Source organism: Rhincodon typus, chromosome 20 (assembly GCF_021869965.1).
Source record: "Rhincodon typus isolate 14 chromosome 20, sRhiTyp1.1, whole genome shotgun sequence".
NCBI classification, from domain to species: domain Eukaryota; kingdom Metazoa; phylum Chordata; class Chondrichthyes; order Orectolobiformes; family Rhincodontidae; genus Rhincodon; species Rhincodon typus.
Window position 1 is genome coordinate 30,859,883 of NC_063351.1, and position 26,133 is coordinate 30,886,015.

Sequence of the window (26,133 nt, forward strand, 5' to 3'; positions counted from 1 at the left end):
TTTCTGATGAAGGGTCTAGGCCCGAAACGTCAGCCTTCCTGCTCCTATGATGCTGCTTGGTCTGCTGTGTTCATCCAGCTCTACACCTTGTTATCTCAGATTTTCCAGCATCTGCAGTTCCTACTATCTCTATTACTTTTCAGAAAGATTACACTGTTACAAAATACACACCACTCAAAAAGAAACATTTTTTCTCCCATGAGAAGCAGGCAGCATTAATATCCTGTCTGTGTGCTTTAATTGGAGAACAATACAGGTTTATTCATTACTAGAGTAAGAGCACAATATGGCACTAAGAGATATTGTGTTAAAATATGATCTCAAACTCTGCTTTAATCAGAAACAAGGTACTGTCATGTAATCTAATGCAAAACTGGCACTGGTTTGTAGACAAAGGTTAGTAGCTCAGACAGGCCAGTCAAATCATTGTTAATGATCTTAACAAATATTAATTATTCTTGGTTACCATAAAGCACCAAGAACATCATTCAAGTAAAACCAGGAAATGCTGGAAAAACTCAAAAGGCCTGGAGAGAGAAACAGAGTTAACAGAGTCCAACATGACTTCTTTAGAACTGAAGGAGAAGGTAGAGCAGTGATACGTACTAAAACAGAAGCAAAATACAACCTTCTGGTGAACGTATGATGGACATCTCTATGCAGTAGAAAATTTAACATCCTCAGAATGTTAGATCTCACCTGCCTCCGGAATAACCTTTGAAGAAAACTCTTTTTGGGTGGTTCAGGGGTGTAGCTCCTGTCAAGGTCTTGAGATAAGCTTCCATTTGGACCAAACACATTTAATTCTTTAAAACATTCTGTTTCAATCATCTGCAGTGACCAAAATGGAGAAATATTACCGAGTGCACTACAAAAGTTAACCTTGCTCCTCTGTTTGCTACAGATTAGTCATGAAGCTGGCTGCAGTTGCCAACTTGACTCATGCTACTACACAGTAGTAGCGGTGTGGGAAAGACTGCTAACCCATAATGGAACTTAGTGCCTCCAAGAGATTACAGATAAACAGAAGATCACTCATGCGCATCAATGTCTGTGCAGATGGGGCACGGAAAGGGAGTTCTACCTGGTGAGGACAATAGGCCTTTCTGGGATTGACGATGTATTAATGCAGAACTCTGTATTTCAGTGTCTCATTTCTAACTCCAAATGAGTTCACAATGTGCTAATTATACACCAACTTGAGCCTGTGTAAATGAGTAAATAGACATCTTTTGACGGACTCCAGTAAAAGTCCTTCCGTGATAGTGTTTCGGAACAACTTTAAGAAAATGACCTGACAACATCTGATGTAACATGGGGAGGAATATGATGAAGTATTTGAATAAATATGTAATTTACTGTCAATTGTAGGTGCTCTGGGTATATGCCACTAAGAAATGGTTTGAAATCATCTTATCTCTTTCCAGTCACAGGCCACACAATCACTAGTTTACATTAGATTCAAATTTTGACTGTAGAATGGGAAGGTGACTGTTTTGCCCCCGAAATGTGCAATTTTATACCAAATTAATACTAATACCTTATCGAAGTATGTTTACTATGTGCTTTTGTGAGGATACACTAAGCCTGTGAGATCAGAGGAAATAGCGTCACAGACTGTGGAAAGCTTTAACAGTATCGTTTTCTACAGAAGCTAATTTGACCAAGAGACCCGAGACTGGCTTTGTTGGTAATGACATGGCGGGGTGATGTGGTAAGGAAGTCAGGAGTTAGCAGGTTTATTTGAGCAATTTTATCAAGAATTTGCATGTAGTTGTATTTCTGAAAAACACTGCTAGACAGCAATATTAATGCTAGTTCATGGAGACAGCAACTATTAACATATAAACGTGTCGGAGGTGAAGGTCTATGAATACTGGTTCACTTCTGATACATCAGTAAATGGCAAAAAAGGATTATGGAGACGTTAGAATACAATACATGGTGTGCATCACTGGACTGCACCAGTAACACTGGACACCCGAGTTTGGGTCTGAATGTAACAAACCTAAGATTGCGAGCTCATGCACAGCTACACTTGTTCTTAATTAACTTTTAATGTCTAAATGAGGTCCAATTTCAACCACTGTCACCTTCTGTCACCTTCCAGCCATTTATATACTCGTTCTTGAGGTGCAGCATTTAGGTAATACAGTAGGCTTTATAGTTTTATTACTAGTCTGAATAAAATATTACATGTTTGATAGATATTTTCATACCCTTGTTCTCATGGATAACCAAAATGACAAAATAAATTCTAGTGAGGTTAACTAGCAAGTAAGCACGAGGGAAGCAAACATCCCCTCAACAAACTCAAACAGGGAATGGTGTTCTGCTCACCTCATTCTGCCAGGGAATAGAAACACAGCCTGTTGAAAACTTTGAATAAAAATCATCATCTGTCTGGTCCAGGTTTACTCCTTTCACAGTGGAGAACTGTTCAATATCCAGCACGTCTTTGCAATAGACCGCTCGTGGCTGTTAGAGGAGCAAGGAGCTGGGATAAGAATGGCTGCATGCTACGAAATACAGAATTAATTTCAAACCAGAATATGCTCACAAACAGGGACGCAATGGAATTTTTCTTTGCTGTGCTCCCTTCCACCCACCACGTCACCACCTACTTCTTTCCAAATGATAAGCACTCATCAAGCTGCAGCTCTCAGTGCTGAGTATGAACAATTAATTTTCAGGGAAAGTAAGGCACAGATTGGGGGTAAAGCTCAGGAGCCCAGCCATGTGCTTATAGTCTAGAATGTCAGATTGTCTCAATCAAGCACTACCACACCAATGAATTCCACCAGGTAGATTTGAAGTGAGAATTATTCATTCAATTAAAGTCAGTTGTGAATATGCATGTCTACTGAATACTTGGTTCAAACAGTTAAAAACTAATAGATGTCTGAATTGATGTATTTTCTTCCTCCACAGGATTTTGGGCTGGCTTCTAGCGATGGAGGCAGGATTTAAGAACAATGTTTCATTGTACTGCGCAACCAAGCCAACAAATTATGAATGTTGTATTAATATAAATATTTAATCACTTCCCCTTCAGAATGGCCATAGCACAATTCCCTGAAGCAGCTGCAAATGATTTCTAATAGATCCTTTTGGTATTTAAAAAAACACATATAAAAAATTACATGAGCAATTGAAGCATTACATCAGTGGAAATTAAAACAATGTCCCTGGTTAGAAGAATGTGAGGTTTTATGAGAATGCATTTGTATTACTGATAATGGCACTGCGCTGAGCTCATGTACAGGTGGAAAATTGGAGAGGCTGTATTACAAAAACAAGATCCATGAGGAGGGTTAAAACAAATACAATGTTGAGTTGTAAAAGGATGTTTGCATATTGCATTTGTTAAAATAGATTATAGACAGCAACATTCTTCGCAGTTGTCATCTTAATTTGTACACTTTTTGTATTTAACATAATGATAATAAAGACAAATCATTGATATGTTAAAAAAGAATATTTTTCTTCTTTCCTAATCATTTGAGACCCACAATATATTGCGGGAAGAAATAAGTGACTCTGTTTATTTTTAGTCAAGAACATATCTCCTCATAAATCATTCTGATCACAGCAGTAAATAATGGATTTGCAACTATTCCTTGTAACGTTGTCTCATTACTCACATCAGGTACAAATGGAGGCTCCATTATGCCTGCTTCTAATCGTTTGAAATTGATATTCCTGAAGAATGGGTTTTTCTTCACATCGGAAGCACCTCCTCCTGCACAGCCCAATCTTTGCTTGGGGTCTTTGGTTAGCAACTGTTGAGAAAACATTCAAGGATTTTACATTGTTAACAGCTTTGGTAGATCTTCAGCTACAATTTTTTTCAAACAGAAGAAGAAGATTGACATATGTGAAGGTGTGCACCCGTTACTTACAGTCTCATGCGCACAAGAGCATCAGGGCGCATTTTTAGACTTGGCATTAATCAATGTGAAACTGCACACTTTTATTTGGTCTACATAACAGTGACTACACAAGACAAAGTGCAGTTGGCATAGGTAACAATTTATTTAAGGCCCTGTACATTTTACAGTTTTACTTCCATAAGTTTCTTCAAAGTCTTTATTTTGGTTTAGCACAGTTATTAAATTAACTGGATGAACTGCATGGATCGTAGTCTCAAAGTATGCACATGTTATGTGGGAATTCCAGAATACTGCTCATATTGTGGACAATTACATGTGCAGCAAGGATTGCCCACTCAAACAGCTGGAGGTCTGGGTTTTGGAGCTTTAGTGGCTTCTGGTATCATTGAGCTGCATCCATGAGGCTCAGAGCTACATGGATAGATGTTTCTGTATGGGAACATTGTACAGTTTAACAGTACGTAGGTGGGGAGGGGAGAAGTACTACTGCCAGGCAGTCAGGGAAGGCCAGGCAGGTAGTGTAGGAGTGCCCTTAATGCACCTCATTCTCCAATTGGTAACAGTTCTGAATACTACTGACAGCAATGTTCCCTACCAGTGTAGCCAGAGCTAAATCCATGACACCAAGGCAGCTCAACCTCATGTGGGGGCAGGAGGAAGATGAGGGAAGCAATACAGATCAGGCATTATATATATGGGGAACAGTAATGCCTACTGAGGCTGCAGACCTAAATCCAGGATGGTATATAGCCGAAAAAAAAAATCTGAAATGAGTGCGGATACTGGAAATCAGAAACAAAAACAGAAATTGCTGGAAGAACTCAGCAGGTCTGGCAGTATCAATGGAGAGAAATCAGAGTTAGTGTTCGGGTCCAGTGACTCTTCCTCAGAACTCCTCCACAGATGCTGCCAGATCTGCTGAGCTTTCCCAGCAATTTCTGTTTTTGTTTATGGGATATTGCCCCCTTGGTCCCTCGGGTCGAGGATATCACTGAGCAGTTAAAGAGCGCTTTCAGGAGGGAGGGAATAGTCCAGAGTCATGGTTCATATTAACACAAAAGATACAGGGACAAAGCGGGATGAGGTCCTTCAGGTAGATTTTAGAAATCTAGGAAGGAAACTAGCCAGTGGAACCCTAAAGGAAGAGAAAACTTTGGACTATTCCCAGTGTCACTTGCTGTTGAGTACAGAAATAAGAGTACAGACCAAAAAAATTTGGAAAAATGGCATGGTTGAAAGGTCATTAGGTTTCTGCAATATTGAAACTGGTTCTGAAGGGCATGGGGCCTGTACAAATTTGTTGTACCTGAACAAAGCCAGGTCCAATTACCCTAGTGAGGTAATTTGTTAGGGCTCTCAGTGAGAGTTTACTGACTTTTCCTTGGGTGTGCAGGGCACAACTGAAAAAATTGTGCATGACACAAAACTTGAGTACTTGTGAACTGGAGGAGGATAATGATAGACTTCAGGGCGACACAGAAGTCTTGCTGGAATATGGCAAACAAATGGTACATTAATTTAATGCAGAGAAATGTAAATGGGAAACAGTAAAGGGTAGAATTCTAAAGCGGGTGGGGGGGAGGGCTGGGGGTAGAGAAGTAGCAGAGAGACCTAGGAGTACATGTACATAAATCAATGAAGATGGTACAGCAGGTTGAGAAAGTGCTTTATAAAGCATATGGGATTCGGAACTCTATAAATGAAGGCAAAATGTATAAAAGCAAAGAGATTAGATGAACATTTTTAGTACAGTGATTCAGCTTAAGTTGATGTTTTGTGTGCCATCTAAGCATCACACTTTAGAGAAAATGCAGAAAGTATTCATAAGCCCAGTTCCAGTGGTGAGAGACTGCACTTACGAGGACAGATTGGAGATGCCAGAATTGTTCTCCTTAGACAACAAAAGATTTAGAGGAGATATAGTAAAGGCATTCACAACCAAGACAATCAGACAGAATGGGTAGGGAGATCCTGATCCCTTTAGAGGAAGTGAGAACCAGAAGGCATCAGTTTAAGATAAATAACAAAAGCTACAGGTAAGGATGGCAGTTTCCTTCCCTAAAGGACATGAGTGAACCAGATGGGTTTTTCCAACAATCGACAATGTTCATTAGACTCTTAATTCCACTTTTCTCATTGAATTCAAATTCCACCATTTGCCATGGTGGGATTCAAATCCAGGTTCCTAGAACGTAACCCGAGTTTCTAGATTAAAAATCCAGCGTTAAAACCACTAGGCTGTCGCCTCCCAGTTATGGTGTGCTAGAGGCAGTTTCAATCCTGGTTTTCAAAGGTAATTGGATAATTACCTGAAGAGAAAAAAAAGATGTGCAGGGCTGCAGGAATGGGCGAGGGAATGGAACTAACTGAGTTGCTCTTGCAGCAAGTCAGCATGGGGCAGGACAGGCCAAATGACCTTTTATCATGCTGTATCCATTTTATAATTAATGCTTTGATATGCAAATTTTTCTTATTAATCTACTACATTCTACATACTAATACCTATAAATGGTTATTCCTCTTGATTTTGCATTAACTGTTGTCTTTGTCAGATATGCCAGCTGCACTAAGTGATAACAGGGCATAAGGTAGAAGAAAGACAGACATATTTTGATTTCATCATTTTAATCCTAGTGTCTCAACTGAAATATTTCTTTTGTTCAATTTGAACCACACTCCCAGATGACAGTGGGAACAAATATATGATGTACCATACTTTTATTTCCACTTGTAACAATGTTACTTAGTAAAATGGGTGGTCCAGGTGACATGCAAATGCACAAAACTCCCTCCGCTTATTTAAATGTTATTCTTCATTTTAAAACGGTTTTCTTGGATCATTTCTAGAAGTACACAGTTAAAAGGAAATCTTCAAGGTTCGGTTCCTGCATAAAATAAATTCACTGGAGACTGGCAATATCTTTGAAATGTAATAGAAAATCAGGAGGCAGATTACATTTAAAAAAGGACCATCCTAAATATTGTAGATTTTCCTTTCATTTCATACCCTTTCCGAGTATCTCAGGTAACACGGCACTGCTAACTACAGCACTCAGTCTTCCCATAAAGAAGCAAACTATCTTAAAAAGTAAACAAATAATCCATGGTCTGCGAATAAAATCGAAGAACTTGATCAGCAATGGAAATTAAAAACAGAAAGCATTGGAAATATCAAGCAGATTGTACAATGAGAAAGATTTCGCCAAAGCATCCACTTATGTTATTAACACATCTCCTCTCTTTGCAGATATCAATGATCTCCCGTAGATTGAAAAGTACATAGAATATGGCCCAATGAAAAGGTGCAGAAGACTTCCTATCTCAAAACTTGATAGCCTATAGGTCAAAAATGTTGTCTTTTGATGAGCAGTTGAGTCAAACTGACCTGTATAATATGGCATATAGAAGAAAGAGAGGAGATTTCATTGAAGCATAAAAGATTCTGAAGGTGTTTGACAGGGTGAATGCCGACAGCTTTACTCTGGATGTGAGGTCTAAAACTAAAGTGCATAGTATCTGGACTAAGAGCCGATCATTTAAGACTGAAATAAGGATGGAAGTCTTCACTCAGAGGCTAAAAAGACTTTGAAATTCTCAATGCCAGTTAATTATGAATACTTCTTCATTGAAGATATTCAAGGTTGATATCGAGTTTTGATCTGTAGGAGAACAGAGGGAATTGGGGATCAGGCAGCAAGGTGTATCTAAAATAAGATCAGCCAAGATCTTACTGCACGGCAGAACAGATTGAATAGTATACTGCTGCTCCTACTTCTTATTTTCTTACATTTTCTACATAACAGTTCTGGAAATTTCGCTGTTTACGTCGTACCGTTTTTACTTAAGACTGTTATTGATCAATTTTATTAACACAATATTTTTCTTAGTTTTCAATTTTCTCTTCAATATCATTCCAACAAAAAGCTATTTTGTAAGATGCAGTGTCCATGAAAGTGACTTTACCTGACGAAGGGGCCTGTGCGTCAAAAGCTTGTGATGTCAAATAAACCTGTTGGACTATAACCTGGTGTCGTGTGATTTCTGACTTTGTCTACGCCAGTCCAACACTGGCACCTCCACATCATGAAACTTCCAACCAAGACAGTCTAAATTCCTAAAATTAACGTGTCAAGTCTTCCGAGCTGGATTGGAACCTCACTTGTTGACCCAGGGAAGACAAAAAGTTGCACACTTGATTTGATTAAATTTGATTTTGTCACATGTAGCAAGATAAAGTGTTTTGTGTGCTCTTCTGGCAGATCATACCGTACAAAATGTATCAGGTAGCAGAACAGAGTGCAGAATACAGTGTCACAGCTGCAGAGAAGGTGCAGTGAGACAGAGATCAATATTAACATTTGAATAGTCTGTTCAAAAGTCTGATAAAAGTGGGGAAAGTTATTCTCTAATCTGTTTGTACACATATTCAAACTTTTATATCTTCTGCCTGACAGAAGAGGGTGGGAGACAGTATAACTGGGGTGGGAGGGTCTTTGATTATGTTGGTTGCTTTCCTGAGGCAGCAAGAAAACTTTGGGCCAGGAGCCTTCCCAGCCCAGATAGTCCGGTCCTGCAAACTACGGAAGCAGGAACAATGTGGATCAGTGCTGAAATTATAGCCCCTTTTCTGCAGCAGTATCTGCTGTATTCGATAGCTTGAAGTTCCTAGAGGCACTATGGGAATCACTGATAGAAGCTAAGTGCGTAAGGGGGTAGGGGATGGCAGCTAAGTGGGGTAGTAGGATGCCAAGTGGGTGTAGGCATCAGATAGGTGGGACTACACCCTCCAAATCTTTCTGTGCTGTCTTATGCTGCCTCTGCAGATACCCTTTGAAATAATGCATACTATGACAAAGGAATGATCCAAAGAGAAACAAGGGCACAATAAGATGGCTGGGGGAGGGGAAGTGAACACAAAAAAATAGAAAAGTGACTATCAAGCAGAAAGCAAAAAAAAACACAACTGAACATAGGACAAAGGGGAAGGCAAGTGAAGGAGAAGATCACATGGAAAAGTGATATTCAGAGCCAGGAGTCTTTTTCAATAGCAATACTCTTTACCTTAGCAAAACGGCAGCCCAAGCCAAGTGGACGGGTGAGGCAGGAGATGAGAGTGGTTTCTTTTGAAAGAAAAAGGGGGATGCCACTCAGCAAGAGATAGTGGGAGAAATATGGTGGAGAGGTACCTGACTCTGTACAGAACCATGAAAATTTAGTGCCCCATGTTACTTGATATTTTGGGATAATCAATAGTATTACTAACTGTAATTTCCTAATTATAAAACATAAAAGAGAAATTAATTTACAGTATAAGTATGTACATGGGATAGCCAAGAGTCCTTGATTAGATGCTGGTTATACTTAAGGTGTCCATGTTAAATATCACTTCCAGAGCTTACCATCTTGCAGATAGATTTTGCCTCTTCAGAGAACTTGTCTGTGTAATTTTCTTCTGTTTCCAACACTCGTCTGTCTACTTCCTCCCTTTTCACCTTCTCCTTTCGTCCTCTAAATGGAGACTGACCAGCAATCATTTCATAGATTAAGCATCCCAGACCCCAGATATCAGGGCTCAATGTATATCGCTGATTATTTAATACTTCTGGAGCTAAAAAGTGAGAAATGCCAAAATTAAAGGCTAAACTCAAGCCAGTGAAAGTTCTTCTTATAAAAATAAATTGGACAAATAAATAGTTGTGATTCTTATGAATAGCAGCCTAATGGCCAGTAATTATGACCAAAAATCTCTAATATATTTAGGCTTTTAAACAGATATCATATTGCCCTTTTGCTTTCTTTTACTTTAACCAAGTTTATTTAAAACTTTTGGGCCATTAAACGAATACATGAAGAAATTGCTCATGTAATGAAACTGATTTTTATTGCTGTGGCTGCAGTCTGACCCTGCTGAGTATTGTCATCATTTTCTGTTTATATTTCAGATTTCCACATGCACAGTATTTTGTGTTATTTGGATCAATTGTACCTGTATTACATACAGGTGAACCAGCCAGACAGTTGTTTGAGCACATACAACAGGACACTTATTGACATACAAGTATATATGTCCTGTGCTTCTAAGGCTTCATTCTAAATAAACCTATTCCATATTTCTTCCTTTGCCACATGGCCAGTAACAGTATAACATTTTATATTTTCTAATCATTCACTGTCACCCGTGACACTGAAGAGAATACATAGCCAACGGAGAGTTTAATATTTTTATATCGATGCCAAATATTTGGAATTCTAATTTGCATAATTGGAACAAGGAAGAACTTAGTAAATCAGCCTCTTTTTAAAAATGGTATTTCAAACTTACGTTCATGTGTATTTCAAATATTGTGCTACAAATGCTGGTTAGACATCCATCAGGATTAGGAATAACAATTGAGATAAATTCAGATTCAAAATTGGATCCTACAATACCATAACAAGGAAAAGGCAGATGTTAATGAAGAGTCTGCAACAGACTGCCAGGTAAATAGATTGGCTTTCCTCACAGATTATGATTAGAGTGCCATATATTCCGCACTAGACACCACTCTGGCCAATGTTCCACTGAAGAATGGATAGTTTGTTTTTACTTTGTTCAGGCTTCAATGCAAACAAGAACTGTAAGTCTTCAAACTGTACGGTTTGTGATCAAGAGGTTAGGGAAGAGGAAATAATTTTGATTAATGTTCCTCAAAATAAATTGTAAAATGTCAAATTGTTTTTACGGGCATGTTTCAGTCAATAAATTATGTCAGGCTTGAAGGTGCATGCTGCTCAGTTTCCAACATTGCCTTCACTGACACAGCAACTCTGCTGGGTGGACTGCAATTGCACCTTTCTGCAAACTGACTGAATAATTTTCATTCCAAAAATATGAAAATAATTCTAAAAATGGCTTTCACCACTAGTTTTAACGGATAGCTTGCAGTGAAATTAGCTAACCTGCTAACTGCTACAACACAGGCTCATGTACAAAATTACACAAATTGCATGGACTTCCCTGTGATACCACAATAAGGTTTTAATGCATATTTTAAAAGGTATATTTTAATGAATATTTTAAACAACACCATGCATATGGATTCACAGTAACAGTATTATTCTCATTGTTATAGAGAAAATTAAGCAATTCAGATGAAACAAAGATGAATGTTTTAAGAGACTGATTAATGATTGCTTGTTTAGCAACCAGTATACATATGTCCTGAAACTAAATTCAATAAAAGTGGCACTAGGACAGCTGTCAAGGTGTTTGGCTGTAGTTAACACTTACGGTTCATTCACATGCATCAGATGTTTTATTCTCTCAATGAATCAGACTGCATCAACAGAGTGATGCATGACTTATACTCAATATGACTGTACACAGAATCAGGCTTTTACACTGTATTAATCACAATATGAGATACGTATGAGAGTATACTCCAATCGATTTTTCACATATAAGGAAATAACATTTCAAACTAAAAATACTTTTTCTTTAAAGTTTTGTAATGAAATGGAATACAATGGAAAATTTCACATCACTGTGTTCAAATGTGGCATTTGTCTTTGATGATAGTATTTACAATGTACCAAGGTGGAGACAGATTTGAATTAAAACTCACAGGGAAAAAAAAAGTGGCCTGCCTGTGTGAAAATAATTTTTCATCAACCCATGAAAACACCAGTTTATAATTTCTCATCCAAGATAATATATAAACAAAACAGCCACATGAACAGTTAATTTGTCATATGGAAAGGATTTTCAAAACTTATTCAACAGTAGCTATTGCTTGATCAAGATTAAGTCCAAAATCCATTTAGTTGTGTCAATGAATATTCTGCAAGAACATAAGAAACAAGAGCAGGAGTTGACCATTTGGTCCTCAAGTCAGCTCTGCCATTCAATACAATCACGGAGTTCTGATTGCGACTCCTCACTGCTTTACCCCACAACTTTCAGCCCTCACATGGATAAAAAGTCTAAGTCAGTCTTGAATAAATTCAGCGGCTCAGCCTCCAGTGCTTTATAGGATAGATAACTCCAGATAGTAATGAATCCATGAGAGAATAAATTTTCCTTCATGTCAGCATTATGTAGAAAACACTTATTTTGAAACCATGTACTAGCTCTAGATTCTTCCCCCAGCATCTTACTGGGTCAACACATTCAGAATCTTATGTTGCAATTAGGTCACTTCTTATTCTTCCAAATTCCAATAAGTAGATGCCCAACCTGATCAACTGTTCCTCATAAGACATTACCCAGGAATCAACCTTCCTTCAAATGCCTCCAATACAAATATATTTTTCTTTAAATGAAACCACCAAAATTTTATACAATACTCTAGGAGCGATTTCATCGATATTCTGTAGAATGTGTAGTAAAACTTAATTTCCTTTCAATTCCCTTGCTATAAAATAAAATATTCAATTTGCCTTCTTATTTACTTGTTACACTTGCATGCTAATGTTTTGTAATTCATGTATGAGAATATCCAGATTTACAGCATTCTGTGGACTCTCTCCATTTATATCTTATTTGTAAACAAAAATGCATTCTGTAAAAGCTGGTGAGATAAGTCAGTCTGCATGTTGCCATCATGTAAAGTTCTATTACAACTGCAACTTACAAGGTTCATAAACAGAAAATAAACTGGTAATTTCCAAGTCAAAACTATAAAATTAGTGCCTAATTTTGGTTGAAAACTCACCCATATATCCTACTGTTCCCACCCTGCCACGGATTGTCTCCCCTTCTGGAATTTTCACAGCTAAACCCAGATCAGATATCCTAATGTGACCTGTAAGAATGCAACAACAATGAATTAGTTATTTATTTGATTAAGAGGAGATAGTAGGAACTGCAGATGCTGGAGAATCCGAGACAACAAGGTGCAGAGCTGGATGAACACAGCAGGCCAAGCAGCATCATAGAAGCAGGAAGGCTGACGTTTCGGGCCTAGACCCTTCATCAGAAATGGGGGAGGGGAAGGAGGTTCTGAAATAAATAGGGAGAGAGGGGGAGGCGGATAGAAGATGGATAGAGGAGAAGATAGGTGGAGAGGAAACAGACAGGTCGAAGAGGCGGGGATGGAGCCAGTAAAGGTGAGTGTAGATGGGGAGTTAGGGAGGGGATAGGTCAGTCCAGGGAGGACGGACAGGTCAAGGGGGCGGGATGAGGTTAGTAGGTAGGAGATGGGGGTGCAGCTTGAGGTGGGAGGAGGGGATAGGTGGGAGGAAGAACAGGTTAGGGAGGCAGGGACGAGCTGGGCTGGTTTTGGGATGCGGTAGGGGGAGGGGAGATTTTGAAGCTTGTGAAATCCACATTGATACCATTGGGCTGCAGGGTTCCCAAGCGGAATATGAATATGTTTTTACTGGAAACATTCTCAATTGAACAGAAGTAAACTAGGAAAACTGCTTACATTTCCTTAGTGCAGATTAATTTGCATTTTTGCTAGTATGACGTTAATGAACATATTTTGAATATTAGGAGCCACTTGATTCTTATTAGCGCTCTCATTACATTAACAAATACAATGGACTACTATTTCCATAAGCAATTAGGTTCAACCTTGTAGTCTCATTAAAAAAAAAACTTTTGGTGCATAGTGTCCATTTGAGGTAAAAGCGATTACAGGAAATAATAATAGTAAAAAACTTTACAAGAAGATACATAGTTTTAGGAAAGTGGTGTTTAATTCATGGCAGCTTTAAGACTTCAGTCACTGAAAAAACTAACCCTTTAGGTTGAGGTCCAGTCAATCAGCTTATATTGTTGAAAGTTATGCCTTTCTACAAAGTTGATAATGAAAGAAGAGAGGTTCAAAAATGAGATGGCGAAAGTATTTTGTTAAACATTAGAAATAGATACAAAATAAACACAATTAAAACAGAAGTGGGAAGAAAGGGAAGTCAGGGTATTCAATAAGTCAATGTAAATTTTGAAATTAAAATTATAATCTTTGATATGCAATATTATTGTGATTGATATTTCTGACATCTGAATAGCTTTGTTAGTGTAACATTAGTATTTGTTTTAGCAACAACATGAAAGCTATATAAAGAACACTGGATATTCTAAGCACCTACCTATAGGTCAGAGATGAAGTATTTTGGTTTCAAATACATATACAGTTACAAACAAAACAGAAGCTTTATGTATCTCAACATAATCTACTGAAACTAAAAGATTTGATCTTCCAATGCTTAGCTTATCAAAAAGCAGACATCTATCTATTAATACTAAGTGTACATGCAACCAGTATAGCTTTCAAATGGATAATTTAATTCCTTCTGACTAATTACTCGTGCACTTCTGCTTTTGGCTGGAATTTCCCCTTTCTTTTAGTGAGTAACACTATGCTGGAAGCATCTTCCGAACTACAGGAATATAATGCCAGGGTCGATAGCAAGACTCATAGGTGGATTCTCTCCCAGTTCTTTCCACTAGCATAACCATATTTAGCTTATCAAAAATGCTTTATTAAATGTTCTAATGTGCAATTTCTTTCTTTCTATAATAGCATAAATTCTGTAAAATCAAAATTCTACAGATGTGCAAAATTCTGGAGATGAACTGCATGTAAAATGGATGGTGTTTAAGAATTAAAGTAAATGACTAAGCATGATATAATTGTATCCGTGGTGCCACACAACATATTAATAATTAAAATGTAATAAACTCATGAATATGCCAGACATTTTATAAGGCTTTGCTTTTATATATAATGTATATGCCTACATACTTTTATTACACACAACTGATAGCTGAGTTAAGGAGGAAACAAAATTATGCCCAAGTAATAATAAAATTGACTCTGAACTACACAATGATTATTCCATTCGCAGAACTGGTTTACTTACCATAATCATCTAATAATATGTTTTCAGGTTTCAAATCTCTGAAAAAATGAAACAAATATGAGAAGGTTACACATCAAGCAACGTTTTTTCGAATCACAAAGTATTCACTGCGATCCATGCCAGCTTTACATTCCACAGTAACCTTTTCCCAATCCATTCCATTGGCATTTCCTTTTATTTCTTTCTGCATGTGTGCAATTTCTCCTTAAAGGCATCAAAATTATGATTTTTTTTTTACTGGTTTAGGGCTCAGTTGTCTATTTAGATTCTCCCATAATTCAGCCCTCTCCCATAATTCAGCCCATTTGTATGCCTTCAGATTTACCTGAATTGTGGCTCTCCAGAATTTTCTGCTCAATTTATATGGGCCTACCATTTGCTCTGCAGAAAGTATCACAACCTCCCTACTATTTTTAAGGATTTGCACATCTTGACATCCATTAAACTCATCCTTTTGATGATGTGACAAATGGTAATGCACTCTCTCTGGCCCAGAAATGGAAAAATTTGAGCTTGAGTTACAGTCATACAACGTTGTTAGAGTTTTAAAATCTTACTTTTCTTCCTGTTCTCATAATCCAATCTTTATTTTCGTCTTTATTTCTCTTTGCCTACCCGATTTAACTAATTCATCTTTCATTGTTATTTCTTGCTTTGTTAATTATTAAATCTTTTTGTTCAAGGGTTGTTAGTTGACTGAAGTCAGTTCACACTTCCAGCAAGTATTACTGTAATTCTTGGTGTTAATGGTTGCAGACAATGTTGCTCACCAAAACATGCCTTGCTTCAGCTAAACTTGGCTCAATGTATCAGTACACATTTAACAAAACAGAAATGGCAAATTGAGTTTAATAGAGATTAGAGCAGTTTCTCGGCCCACTTCCCTGGCTGATCAAGATCTTGCTGCAATTTCTGATAACCTTCTCACTGTCCACAATACCACCTATTTTAGTGTCATCCACAAACTTACTAATCATGCCTTGTACATTCTCATCCAAATCATTGATATAGATAACAAACAGCAACACGCACAGCACCGACCCTTGAGGCACACCACTGTGCACAGGCCTCCAGTCCGACAAGCAACCTTCCACTATTACTCTCTGCTTCCTACCATCAAGTCAATTGTGTATCCAATTTGCCAGCTTTCCCTGGATTCCATGTAATGTAACCTTCCAGAGCAGCCAACTATGTGGAACCTTATCAAAGGCCTTACTGAAATCCATGTAGACTTCCTCTACCACTCTGCCCTCATCAAGCTTCCTGGTCACTTTAAAGAACTCTAACAAATTTGTGAGGCATGATCTCCCATGCATGAAGCCATGCCGACTACACCTAATCAAACCCTGTGTTTCCAAATGCATGTATATCTTATCCCTCAGAACCTTCTCAACTAACTTACATACCACAGATGGTATGCTTACTGGTCTATAATTGCCAGGTTTTTCTTTGCAGCCCCTCTTGAATAAGGGCACAACATTCGCTATACTCCAGTCTTCCAGAACCGCATCCTGCTAATGATGATGCAAATACCAGCCAAGGCCCACACAATTTCTTTTCTAGCCTCTTGCAGGGTTCTTGGATATATCTGATCAGGTCCAGGAGATTTATCCACTTTCATACATTCTAATACTTCCAACACCTCCTCTGCTGTGATATGAACTGTCCCCAAAATATCGCCACTAACTTCCCCAAGTTCCAAAATCTTTAAGTCTTTTTTGTGGTAAACACAGAGGAGAAATATTAATTGAGGAGCTTGCCCATCTCCTGCAGTTCGACACATACGTGTCCATGTCCATGTCCACTTTAGTCCTCAAGGGGTCCTATTCTCTCTCTAGTTATTCTTTTTCCTTTAATATACTTAAAGAATCTCTTTGCATTCACCCTAATCTTCTCAGCCAAAGCCATCTCATGCCCACTTTTCACCCTCCTGATGTGTTTCAAAATGTACCTTTAACATAAAGTAAAACAGAGAACAGAGAGAGATCAACACCTCAGCACAGAGACATGCTCATGTGATTTGATGCCATGGGAAGAGAAACTCGAATAAAAATTGATTTGTGTGAGATGGCAGTTTTATCTCCTTTTCAAAGTATCTCAGAGAAAAAATAACGACACCTGGTGTTTGAAACAGAAAATAAACAAGTTACTGCTGTGGGAAAGTAGGGGAAGCCGTTTTGTGTTACTGACTAAATAGACTCTTGAGACAGTTTGTCGAGACAGTTTGGTTTTCGTTCAAAAGGGAATAGATCCAAGGGAACAGGGAATGATCAAGGTGTGCCATGCTGGATCTGGAAAACTTAAACACTGGGAGGAACCCTTGTCAAAGGACAAAGTTTTCACTTGACTAAGAGAAGAAAGAATCCATTTGAGAGCCCAGTGTGACTTTGGGAATACTCCTATAAAGCATTTGCCCAAATTACTGCACAAAGTGTTTTGTAACTATTAGCCTGAATTTGAGAAGATGGAGAAGCTTGATATCATAAAGAAAACGGCACCGGAGATCTGAACTCAAGAAGTCCCGCTCCCTAAGTTGGCACCATCTTTGCTGGGGGAGAGGCAATTGAGGGCGTATTCCAATTTTGCACACCTGTGGTCTGAGTTGGCAATTGCAGCTGCATCAGTCAGATCTGATTTTTCACTATTGAGATGGCCAAAACACAACTTATGCACTTTAGAAGAAAAGATCTAAAACCTCACTGGATTTCCTTTGTTGGATACTTTCTTGAAAATGTAAGGTACCCTTCTGGATGCAGCCCTGGGTGACCTTTGGCAAAGGTCAGGCACCATTGGGATTGTTAAAAGTAGATATACATATGCGTGCAAAGTGGATAATGCGTTGGAATAGTCAAGCTCGTTTGACATGTAAAGAGAGCTATCAAAGGAGACTGTCAAGGCATCTAAAGCTCCTGCCATCTAAATATCTGAAAAAATTGCCTGCAGTATTTAAAAAAAAACACAGTGCTTGGTATTTCACTGAAATTGTTGACATAAGCCTGACAGCTATCATCATAACATTAGCACAGGATGAGTGATTTAGCCACCTTCCATTATCATACTGTGGGAAACCTGTCATTTTACAATCTGATTGACAGCCCCAAGCTGTTTTGAATTGAGACTCTAAAGTCAAATGCGTACCTTTAATAAGAAATTAAAGGAAATTATTTATAGTAAATGAGTTTTTAATAAATTAGTGCTCCCTTTTTAAAAATGCATTCATCAACAGATACTTAAGAAATGTAATTAATCTCACTGCCCTGTTCATGGTCGATACAGGGTGAGAGTATGAGTCTGCAGGGGCTGAGAGCTACAGAGGTGGATAAATAGACACAAGTTGTCACAGGAGGTATGAGGGGCGTGGGGCAGAGGGGCATGAGTTGGCAATGGGAGGGCCATGGGTGCGTGCAAAGGGCGAGGGCCACTTTCTGTTTGATTCATATCTTCAACAAAGTGCTGGAGCACTGAGGTCAGCCTTTTGCCCAGCTGGCACTTGCACACTGAACTTTTCCCAGAATCAACCATCACAACTTCTATTTTCACCCACCCCCAGGATAAAAATCCAAACATCCACAGCACATTTTCCAGGTTGGGTTGCAGGCCCAAGAATCATCCTGACTGTGAGCTCCCAACAAGGGAGCGAAAATTCAGACCATCTTATTTAGGTTTAGCTAGTGAATGCTAAACTTACCTTTTACCTCGTTTGTCTTTTTTTTGCCTGTTAAGTAAAGTTTGATCCATTTTGACTTTAATTTGGTTTGGCTATAGGGAATATCCTAAAAACTGAGACCTTGTCCAGTGGTTGATTTCTGTTAGTCATTTGAGAAACTTGAAAAATACTCTGAAAAAGTTGTCAATTGTTATGGGGATTGTAACAACACCAACCTATTCCTTTTGAAGAAACATTTTCACAAGTACACAAAGCAATCTGTTTGTTTGTGCACTTTTTCATGAGAAAAATGACATAATCTTCACACTGCCTTGCATAGTGATAATGGGTGATGTTGACTCCAAGGGTGAAGGTGTTAAGAGCTAAGAGATATTTCTGCTTTGTTTGATCAGCCTATTCTCTGTATCAATCTAAGTCATCATGTTGACCATGCGTCATCAGCCTGTTCTTATCTGAGAGCAAAAATATGTGTCTGATCACCCACTGGTACATTTCACTTCCTTCATAATTCAGCAAGTACTTGCCATTTCCATGCACAGATTTTTTTACAAATCCCATCACTAGACAATGTACTAGTTCTGGAACAGGCTGCAATAAATGGATATCTGTTTGATATACTATTCTTTCATGCCTTTCTGGGCACTGGGCTGTGTTCTGGGCACTGGGCTGTTTTTAATCCCTATCTAATATAGTTTTAGAAAAAATATGTCAAGTAGCATTAGAGAGTTCACGATCACTGCTGAAAAGGCACAACATGTCGAAGTTTCATGTTGCATGACACTGAGTGAATGTGCATGGAAAGTTTCTGCTGGAGATTTTCCACGTGCTCCTAACACATACCGCTCTGATAAAGGAGTTCATTCATGCATGCCTGTTGGGAATGACTTCAAAGCTACATGTCCCAGGTGACAGTGCTAATGCAGTCAGTATTTCAGCGATCAGTTTAAAATACTGCTGAAATAAATATTTCCAGCCCTGGCAAAGTATTGTTTTCATAAAAGAATTTTGTTTTGTGCTTTCTGCCCTCCAAAACAATATCACACTGGTGAGACGTAGGGAACCCAAAGAAAGTAGAGGCTTGCACATTACACTCGCTAAAGATTGCATGAAGGAGATTAATCTATTCTGAAGTGCAACTTGTCTGAGATTGCTGAATGTATTGTATTTGAGCTTTGAAAGAGGAGAAGCTTCATATGAATGAGCTGAGATACAACTTAACTAAAAGAAAATACCAATTTATTCAACTGGATTTTTTTTTAAATGATGGAAATATCCAAAATCTCTGCTCTGACTGGAAAGATATGGTTTTTTAAGTTCTTTTTGAATAAGGTTTTAGAAGTGGTGCTTTGCACTAGATTATTTTTCCATTATCAGAGTTTTTGCAGTAACTTTTCTCAAGACTTCCTCATATTATACTGTGTATATCAATCTTTATTTAAGAAGGTTCCCTTATAACCCACTCCCAGTTATTTTGTCAATGCTGTTCTGTCACTATCAGATTGGACAGGTGGACAAGTGTGAAAGCTTACTTTCAAAATTCTTTCTTACTTCCCTATGGAAAAGTACCTGAGTCTCCTCTATGCCCTTTGGCAGTTCCACTTGTTCACTATGTACTGTGGTACAGCCTATACCATGTACATTAAAGTACTTGCCCAATTAATTGGCTCCTATTATTTAGTAAGGTGGGGTACAACTTTCAAATTGCTTGGTGACCTAGAGATTCAATGGTTGAGTTTTGAGTTATCTACATTTTAGATTAAACAAAGAAACTGCAGCTTACCATTCAGTGTTTCAGACCTAGAGTTGAAACTATTGTGAAATCAAGCATGTATTTACACTCCAAGATCAGGACTGCTGGAGGGGAGCTCCTGCTCTGCAATGGAACAGAACTAACAGTCTATTCTGGATGGGACTAATGAGACCCATGGAGAGTGCACTTATAGGATTTGACACTTATAACACCAGTCTGATGTCAAACAGGTTCAGCGGGTCCCCAGATTAAATGTGTAGTGCGTGCAAACTTGCCCATCTGTGCTCTCAATGTATTTAAATTCAGTAGTACCAAGCAGAGCACTGTGCACGCGAAAAAGCAAAGATAACCAAGTACTCTCTTAGCAATAGGAATTTCAATTGGAGCCAGACAGCTTAAAGGTACTGGAGGTAGTAGGAACTGCAGATGCTGGAAAATCTGAGATATCAAGGTGTAGAGCTGGATGAACACAGCAGGCCAAGCAGCATCAGAGGAGCAGGAAGGCTGATGTTTTGGGCCTAGACCCTTTATCAGAAAATGGCCGAAACGTCAGCCTTCCTGCTCCTATGATGCTGCTTGGCCTGCTGTGTTGATCCAGCTCTACACCTTGTTATCTCTTAGCTTAAAGGTACTGCCAGGTTGGAACAGGCACTGTAGCGATGAGTCTTAGGTCAGGAGCTACAGTATCAATTTATCCTAACTTTACCAAAACCACCTGTAAGAATAAGTTGTGTTAGATTTGTTACCTCCACCACTGAAGGAACGCTAATGTTTTCACCAGCCTGTTAGCATGTTTGTCAGGAAAGAATAAATTGCAAAACAAAATGGACAGATTTCAATGGAACTTGTTAGATAGATAGGGTGCAGCCCAAAGAAGAACTGATTAGTTTGGTGGAACTGGATTCTTGACATTTGTTTTAAAAAAACATATCCGTTCACATTGGGAGATGGGGCAAAATAACTTTGTTGTTATAACGCTGCAAGTTGTTTTAGGTGGAATGTTGTGCATCATCTCCGCTGGAACTTGGCAATATCTTCAGAGCAAGTGAATTGGTCTGAAGTCTCCTGAGCGAGATAGAAGCTCTTAATAAAAAAGATTTCCTTTTTCAGCTTTGTAGAAACAAAGCATCAAGCAGACAAGGACAAGCCTCAAGGAAGAGCTGCCTAATTATAATAACATTGAGTTAACGGTGTGTGACAGAAGTATCCGCTCTACTAAGTGCCCTCTTCAGCTGTTATTTTGGTTTCCACATGTTTCGGTATCACAGTGGGCCATATTACAAAGCTATTTAAAAACATGTGTGGATAAAGCATACGTTAATTAATAATGACACCCTGATATGGATGAGCTTCTCATACCTGCATAGCTTTAGTTAACTCTACTATACTATTTCTGTGAATGGCTGGGTGCGGGTTGGGAATTTCAGGTGCTGGGGTTTGAAAGGTCAATACCACACGGATGTTTAACTCATGCAATTTACTTTTGGTTGGGATGGACTGGTATGTGGCTTTATAATTGATCGTTTGTGTTATGGTGACCTGTGCCACTGGCTCTGGCTGTTTGCTGTTATTGCTGAGAATGGAGATCACAACTTGAAACTGCCTCGCACACACCCTGTGCAATGTAACCTGTGTGCCTCTGTCTAAGTTTCTTACAACGTTTGATCTGTTTAGCCTACTACGATCTACCTGTACTGCACTTAAACAAAACTTTTTACTGTATTCCGGTACATGTAACAATGAATCAACCAATCAAGAGGGAATCCTCATCATTACAATCAGATAGATATTGACAATATGCATCAGCCCACTATAAGTGGGTTCATTAGACACCATGTTCCCTAAAAGGCTGCAATGAAGAGAAGAGAAAACATTCAGAGGGTTTTATTTCAAAGAATTGCTGTGATCAGCTGGATAACAATTGAAGGTTAAATTTGCAAGTATGTAGTATATATCCCTTCAAACATATAGACTTCTAAGTCTTGATAGACTAAAGTTAGCAATCTGTGCATAATAGAGCAAGTGTGAGATGACGAAAAATTTGTTTTATCTTTATCCAATTGCAATCTAGTGAGGTGCTGTACAATAACAACAATATATCTGCTTGTGTAAGTGACTTGTAATGACATGTCAAGAAGATAGGTTTTCTTGGACTTAGTTGTAACAGAGTTCTTTAAAAACAAACTGCTTCATTTAAATCTAGTGTTCTGCTTATTCAGACTGATAGTTTGAGTGATGTTGGCAGGGTCAATGAACACTATTCATTTTCAGGTCACTGATTCTCTTCACTCGTATTCCTGAACTGAGAGGTGCAATCAGAATGAATCTCAGCAACAGCAAGGAATTAAATAATCCAGTCATTTACTGCCTCGGGGAGATTCACCAACGACTGCTGCAAAACCACAGAAGCTCTTGATGCGTCTTAGAAACATTCAGGAAGCGGGTCAACGTTTTATTGACAAACTCCTCATAAAAGGTTAACACTTGAAGTGGGCAACTTCAACAGACGTCTCATTCAGGTGTCAAGGGATTGAAATGAGAGTGAACACGTTCTGAAAATACCACTCTCAAATGATATGTCAGTATTCTGACACCTCTAGGAGGGGCTGGAATTTCCCATGTGAGGAGGACAAGGGATCAAGACTCACCTACATCCAATTGAAGATCTGTAAAAGTTCCTTGTAAGGAACACGTAAGGGAGGGCAAGATGATGATTTACACGTTGTAAACCATCAAACTTGTGCAGTCTGGTGCTCGGCAGCTGGGCTCAATATGGGCAGAAATTAAAGCGCTTTTACACGCTGAAAAAAATTGAGACTGGGGGAATCTTGATCCATTTGTTCACTTGTGTACACGTTGTGGTTGCTGGCCCCATGCTGTTTTGCCTCCCTTCAGCAACGCAGTGAGTAGCAGGTCTCATCCACAGCTACCACCTGCCTTTGCTGCGTTCACTTTGCAGCAGTTCCTGCCCCCTGGTAACAATCACAGTCACCAACTTGGGCACCAAGCTTCATTACAGTCCAGTTACAGTGATTACATTTGAGGATGCATTGTGTGAGTAATTTGGATGTTGCTCAGAGTTGGGCCGTGGAAATTTTATGGGTTTCCAGTCTTGTATTTTCAGATGCTTAAGTATCACCTGTATATTTAAAGCAACTTCCAGTTTTAGACTCCAATAATTGGTGAACAATTAGGCATTAATTTAATCAATAGATTTTGCTATTGAGAGTTCATAATCTCCACCTGACATTGAGTTACATAAACAACACATTCTAATACAGCAGAACAATTCTTTTTGAAAAAAAGAGAGGCAGAATTATTTCCTTAAACAGGTATCTCACTGAAGCTTAGAATTGGGCATCAGGCTCCTGAGTAGGGATGTGGAACTTGTGGAGCTCCTCTCACCTGTAAACAATGTTTTCCTTATGGAGATCCCCCAGTCCACAGCAGATCTCAGCTGCGTAAAATACAGCTCGCTCTTCTTCAAATCCTGGGTTTCCCATGTTATAGATGTGGAACTTCAAGTCACCCCCATTCATTAAAGTCAGAACTAAGCACAATGCGTCCTTTGTTTCATAAGCATAAGCTAAATTAACCTATAAACACAGTAAACAGAAAAATAGATATTTAAACAATACCCACGAGTAGTTACAAAGCAAAATCTAATTACATGAGTGCAGATGGCATCATAAAAAGACAGTACAGCTTAAGTGGTTTATGGCATAATCTGAATTCCAGCTATTAATATTCATAAAAGCATGTCAATTTTAAGTTAAGGGATAGGATTTCCCCCAGTCCTAGCCAGAAGGCAAGGTGAGTAGAACACTTCTAATTCACAAGGGAGCTTTTTTTTCTCATGTTTGATAATCTAAAATTTCCTTTCCTCCTGAAAGCATTTGATTTTGCTGCAGATGTATCCTGTGTCTGCAGCTGACTTACTTATATTGTCACTCTCTTTTTGTTTATCAAACTTAAAAGAATAAACTTCTCCATAGTAAAAGCTCATGTGGATGACTCCACCCTCTCTACAAGGCAACCCCCTCACCTTCATGGCCACTGCAAGGAAACACAGGCTGACGTGTAATCAGTATCCCACCATTCAGGGGGATACCATGACACCAACTACATACTCTTTGAGGAAATTTCCAGGCCAGATATACAATGATTATGTTCGTGTGCCATCTCTGATCAGATCACATGCAGTATTTAATTCAAAATTTGATTTTGTTATTTTGTTTTACTCTCCCCGTGTATCTCAGATATTTGTGGACATTCTCCAGTGGCCACAACCATTTTGGGAGCAACGGTACAAAAGCGACAGACACCTGAATTAAGCAGCAACTCCAGGCTCCTAAATTATACAAAAAGTAAATTAACAAGTGCTCTGAAACTACATATTGCATTAATTAAGAAAATCTAGACCAACTTGCTAAATTTATTATATATTCGCCTCTTCAATCACAGATTGTCTTCTATGCTCTGAAAGCATCAGAACCTTGTAGGTCTGGGCGTATGGCTCCACAGCATCTGTTGCTCTTTATAAAAACATAAGGACTTGGAACAGGAGTAGGCAATTCAGTCCCTCAAACCTGCTCTGCCATTCAATACGATCGTGGCTGATCTCATCTCAACCTCACATTCACTTTTCTACCCACTCACCATAACCAGTCAACCTGTTACCAATTAAAAGGTCAGGTTCGATTCCACCCTTGGGCGACTGTCTGTGTGGAGTTTGCACATTCTCCCCGTGTCTGCGTGGGTTTCCTCCGGGTACTCCGGTTTCCTCCCACAGTCCAACGATGTGCAGGGTAGGTGGACTGGCGATGCCAAATTGCCCATGGTGCCTGGGGATGTTTAGGTTAGGTGGGTTAGGTATGGGAAATTAGGGGAATGGGTCTGGGTGGGATGCTCTTCAGAGGGGCGGTGTGGACTTGTTGGGCTGAATGGCCTGTTTCCACACTGTAGGGATTCTATAAAAAAATAAATCTGTCTCACTCTTCCTTAACTTAACAAAATGCACTGGCATTGACTGCAGTCTGGGATAGTGAATTCATCAGATTCACAACATTTAGACAGAAGTTATTTCTCATCTCTCTCTAGATCCTCACTCAAACGGACACTTGTCTACGAACTTCGCTGGTACAGTAGTTTTCCTATAATGCAATAGTTGCGTTCTTATATGACCTCGCGCCACAGAAAATCGCGTTATAAGGAAACCTGTGGAGAAAGAAGTCCGCATCATCCAAACACCGTCCACAATTTATCAATCGCATTACAGGCAATTCGCATTAACAAAACACATGTTATAGCAGCACTACCTGTAACTGTTCAACCATGGAGGTGGCCATTGTTGAGTTTGACCCAATTTTTATCTGCAGTAGGTGACATTTCCTGAGACCCCGGGAATCAAGGACGATGGCTATTTAACCAATGGGAAGGTGCAGGATGGAGAGCCCCATTGTCTTCCTGTCATCCGTGTTTAACTTCAGAAGATTAACATTCCTGCACCTAGGCCAACTGAGGCAGCCAACTAAGGTCTATTTGGAAGTCACAATGTGACACAAAGTTGGCATTCTATCAGTGGTGGGAGGAGTCAGGTCATGATACATGGGCAGGCAGCTAGGTAGGTATCCCCTGGCAAAGGCTTCTGAGGCTTGTGTAGGGCCTTCCTGATCAGGCTCTTCTGTGGCCCATGGAGGGCCTCACACTTGCGAGGGCCATCGTTAGTAAAAGTTTCCCATCACTCTTTGATAACAAGGAGCAGGAACTTTACTCATTTTCCCTCTAGTAGTTCTCAGGGTCTGAGTGGCCCCAACAAACCCATCCACTTCAGTTAACGTTAAGTTGCCTGCGCTGCCCCTGGTCTTGGGCCTCCTTCAGTCCCAGTAGTGGCCTCCTCTCATTGTGGTGCTGTTGGGACTGAAAAGCTTCCAGCCATCTGATCGGCTTGGAGACAGGATATTCCCCCCAAAGAT

The 26,133-nt window shown here is 39.1% G+C and overlaps 1 protein-coding gene across 2 annotated transcripts in view; it reads right to left on the reverse strand.

Moving 5' to 3' along the window:
• The window catches only part of LOC109936422 (G protein-coupled receptor kinase 5), a 243,528-nt gene that overhangs the window by 12,676 nt on the left and 204,719 nt on the right, over positions 1–26,133 (reverse strand). For both annotated transcript variants that reach the window (XM_048608894.1, XM_048608895.1), the window contains 7 exons: positions 23,564–23,754; positions 14,742–14,779; positions 12,587–12,676; positions 9,293–9,501; positions 3,645–3,782; positions 2,341–2,478; positions 700–831 (listed from right to left, as the gene is read on the reverse strand). In XM_048608894.1, the coding sequence (XP_048464851.1) occupies positions 700–831; positions 2,341–2,478; positions 3,645–3,782; positions 9,293–9,501; positions 12,587–12,676; positions 14,742–14,779; positions 23,564–23,754 (936 nt within the window). The remainder of the gene's footprint in view (positions 1–699; positions 832–2,340; positions 2,479–3,644; positions 3,783–9,292; positions 9,502–12,586; positions 12,677–14,741; positions 14,780–23,563; positions 23,755–26,133) is intronic.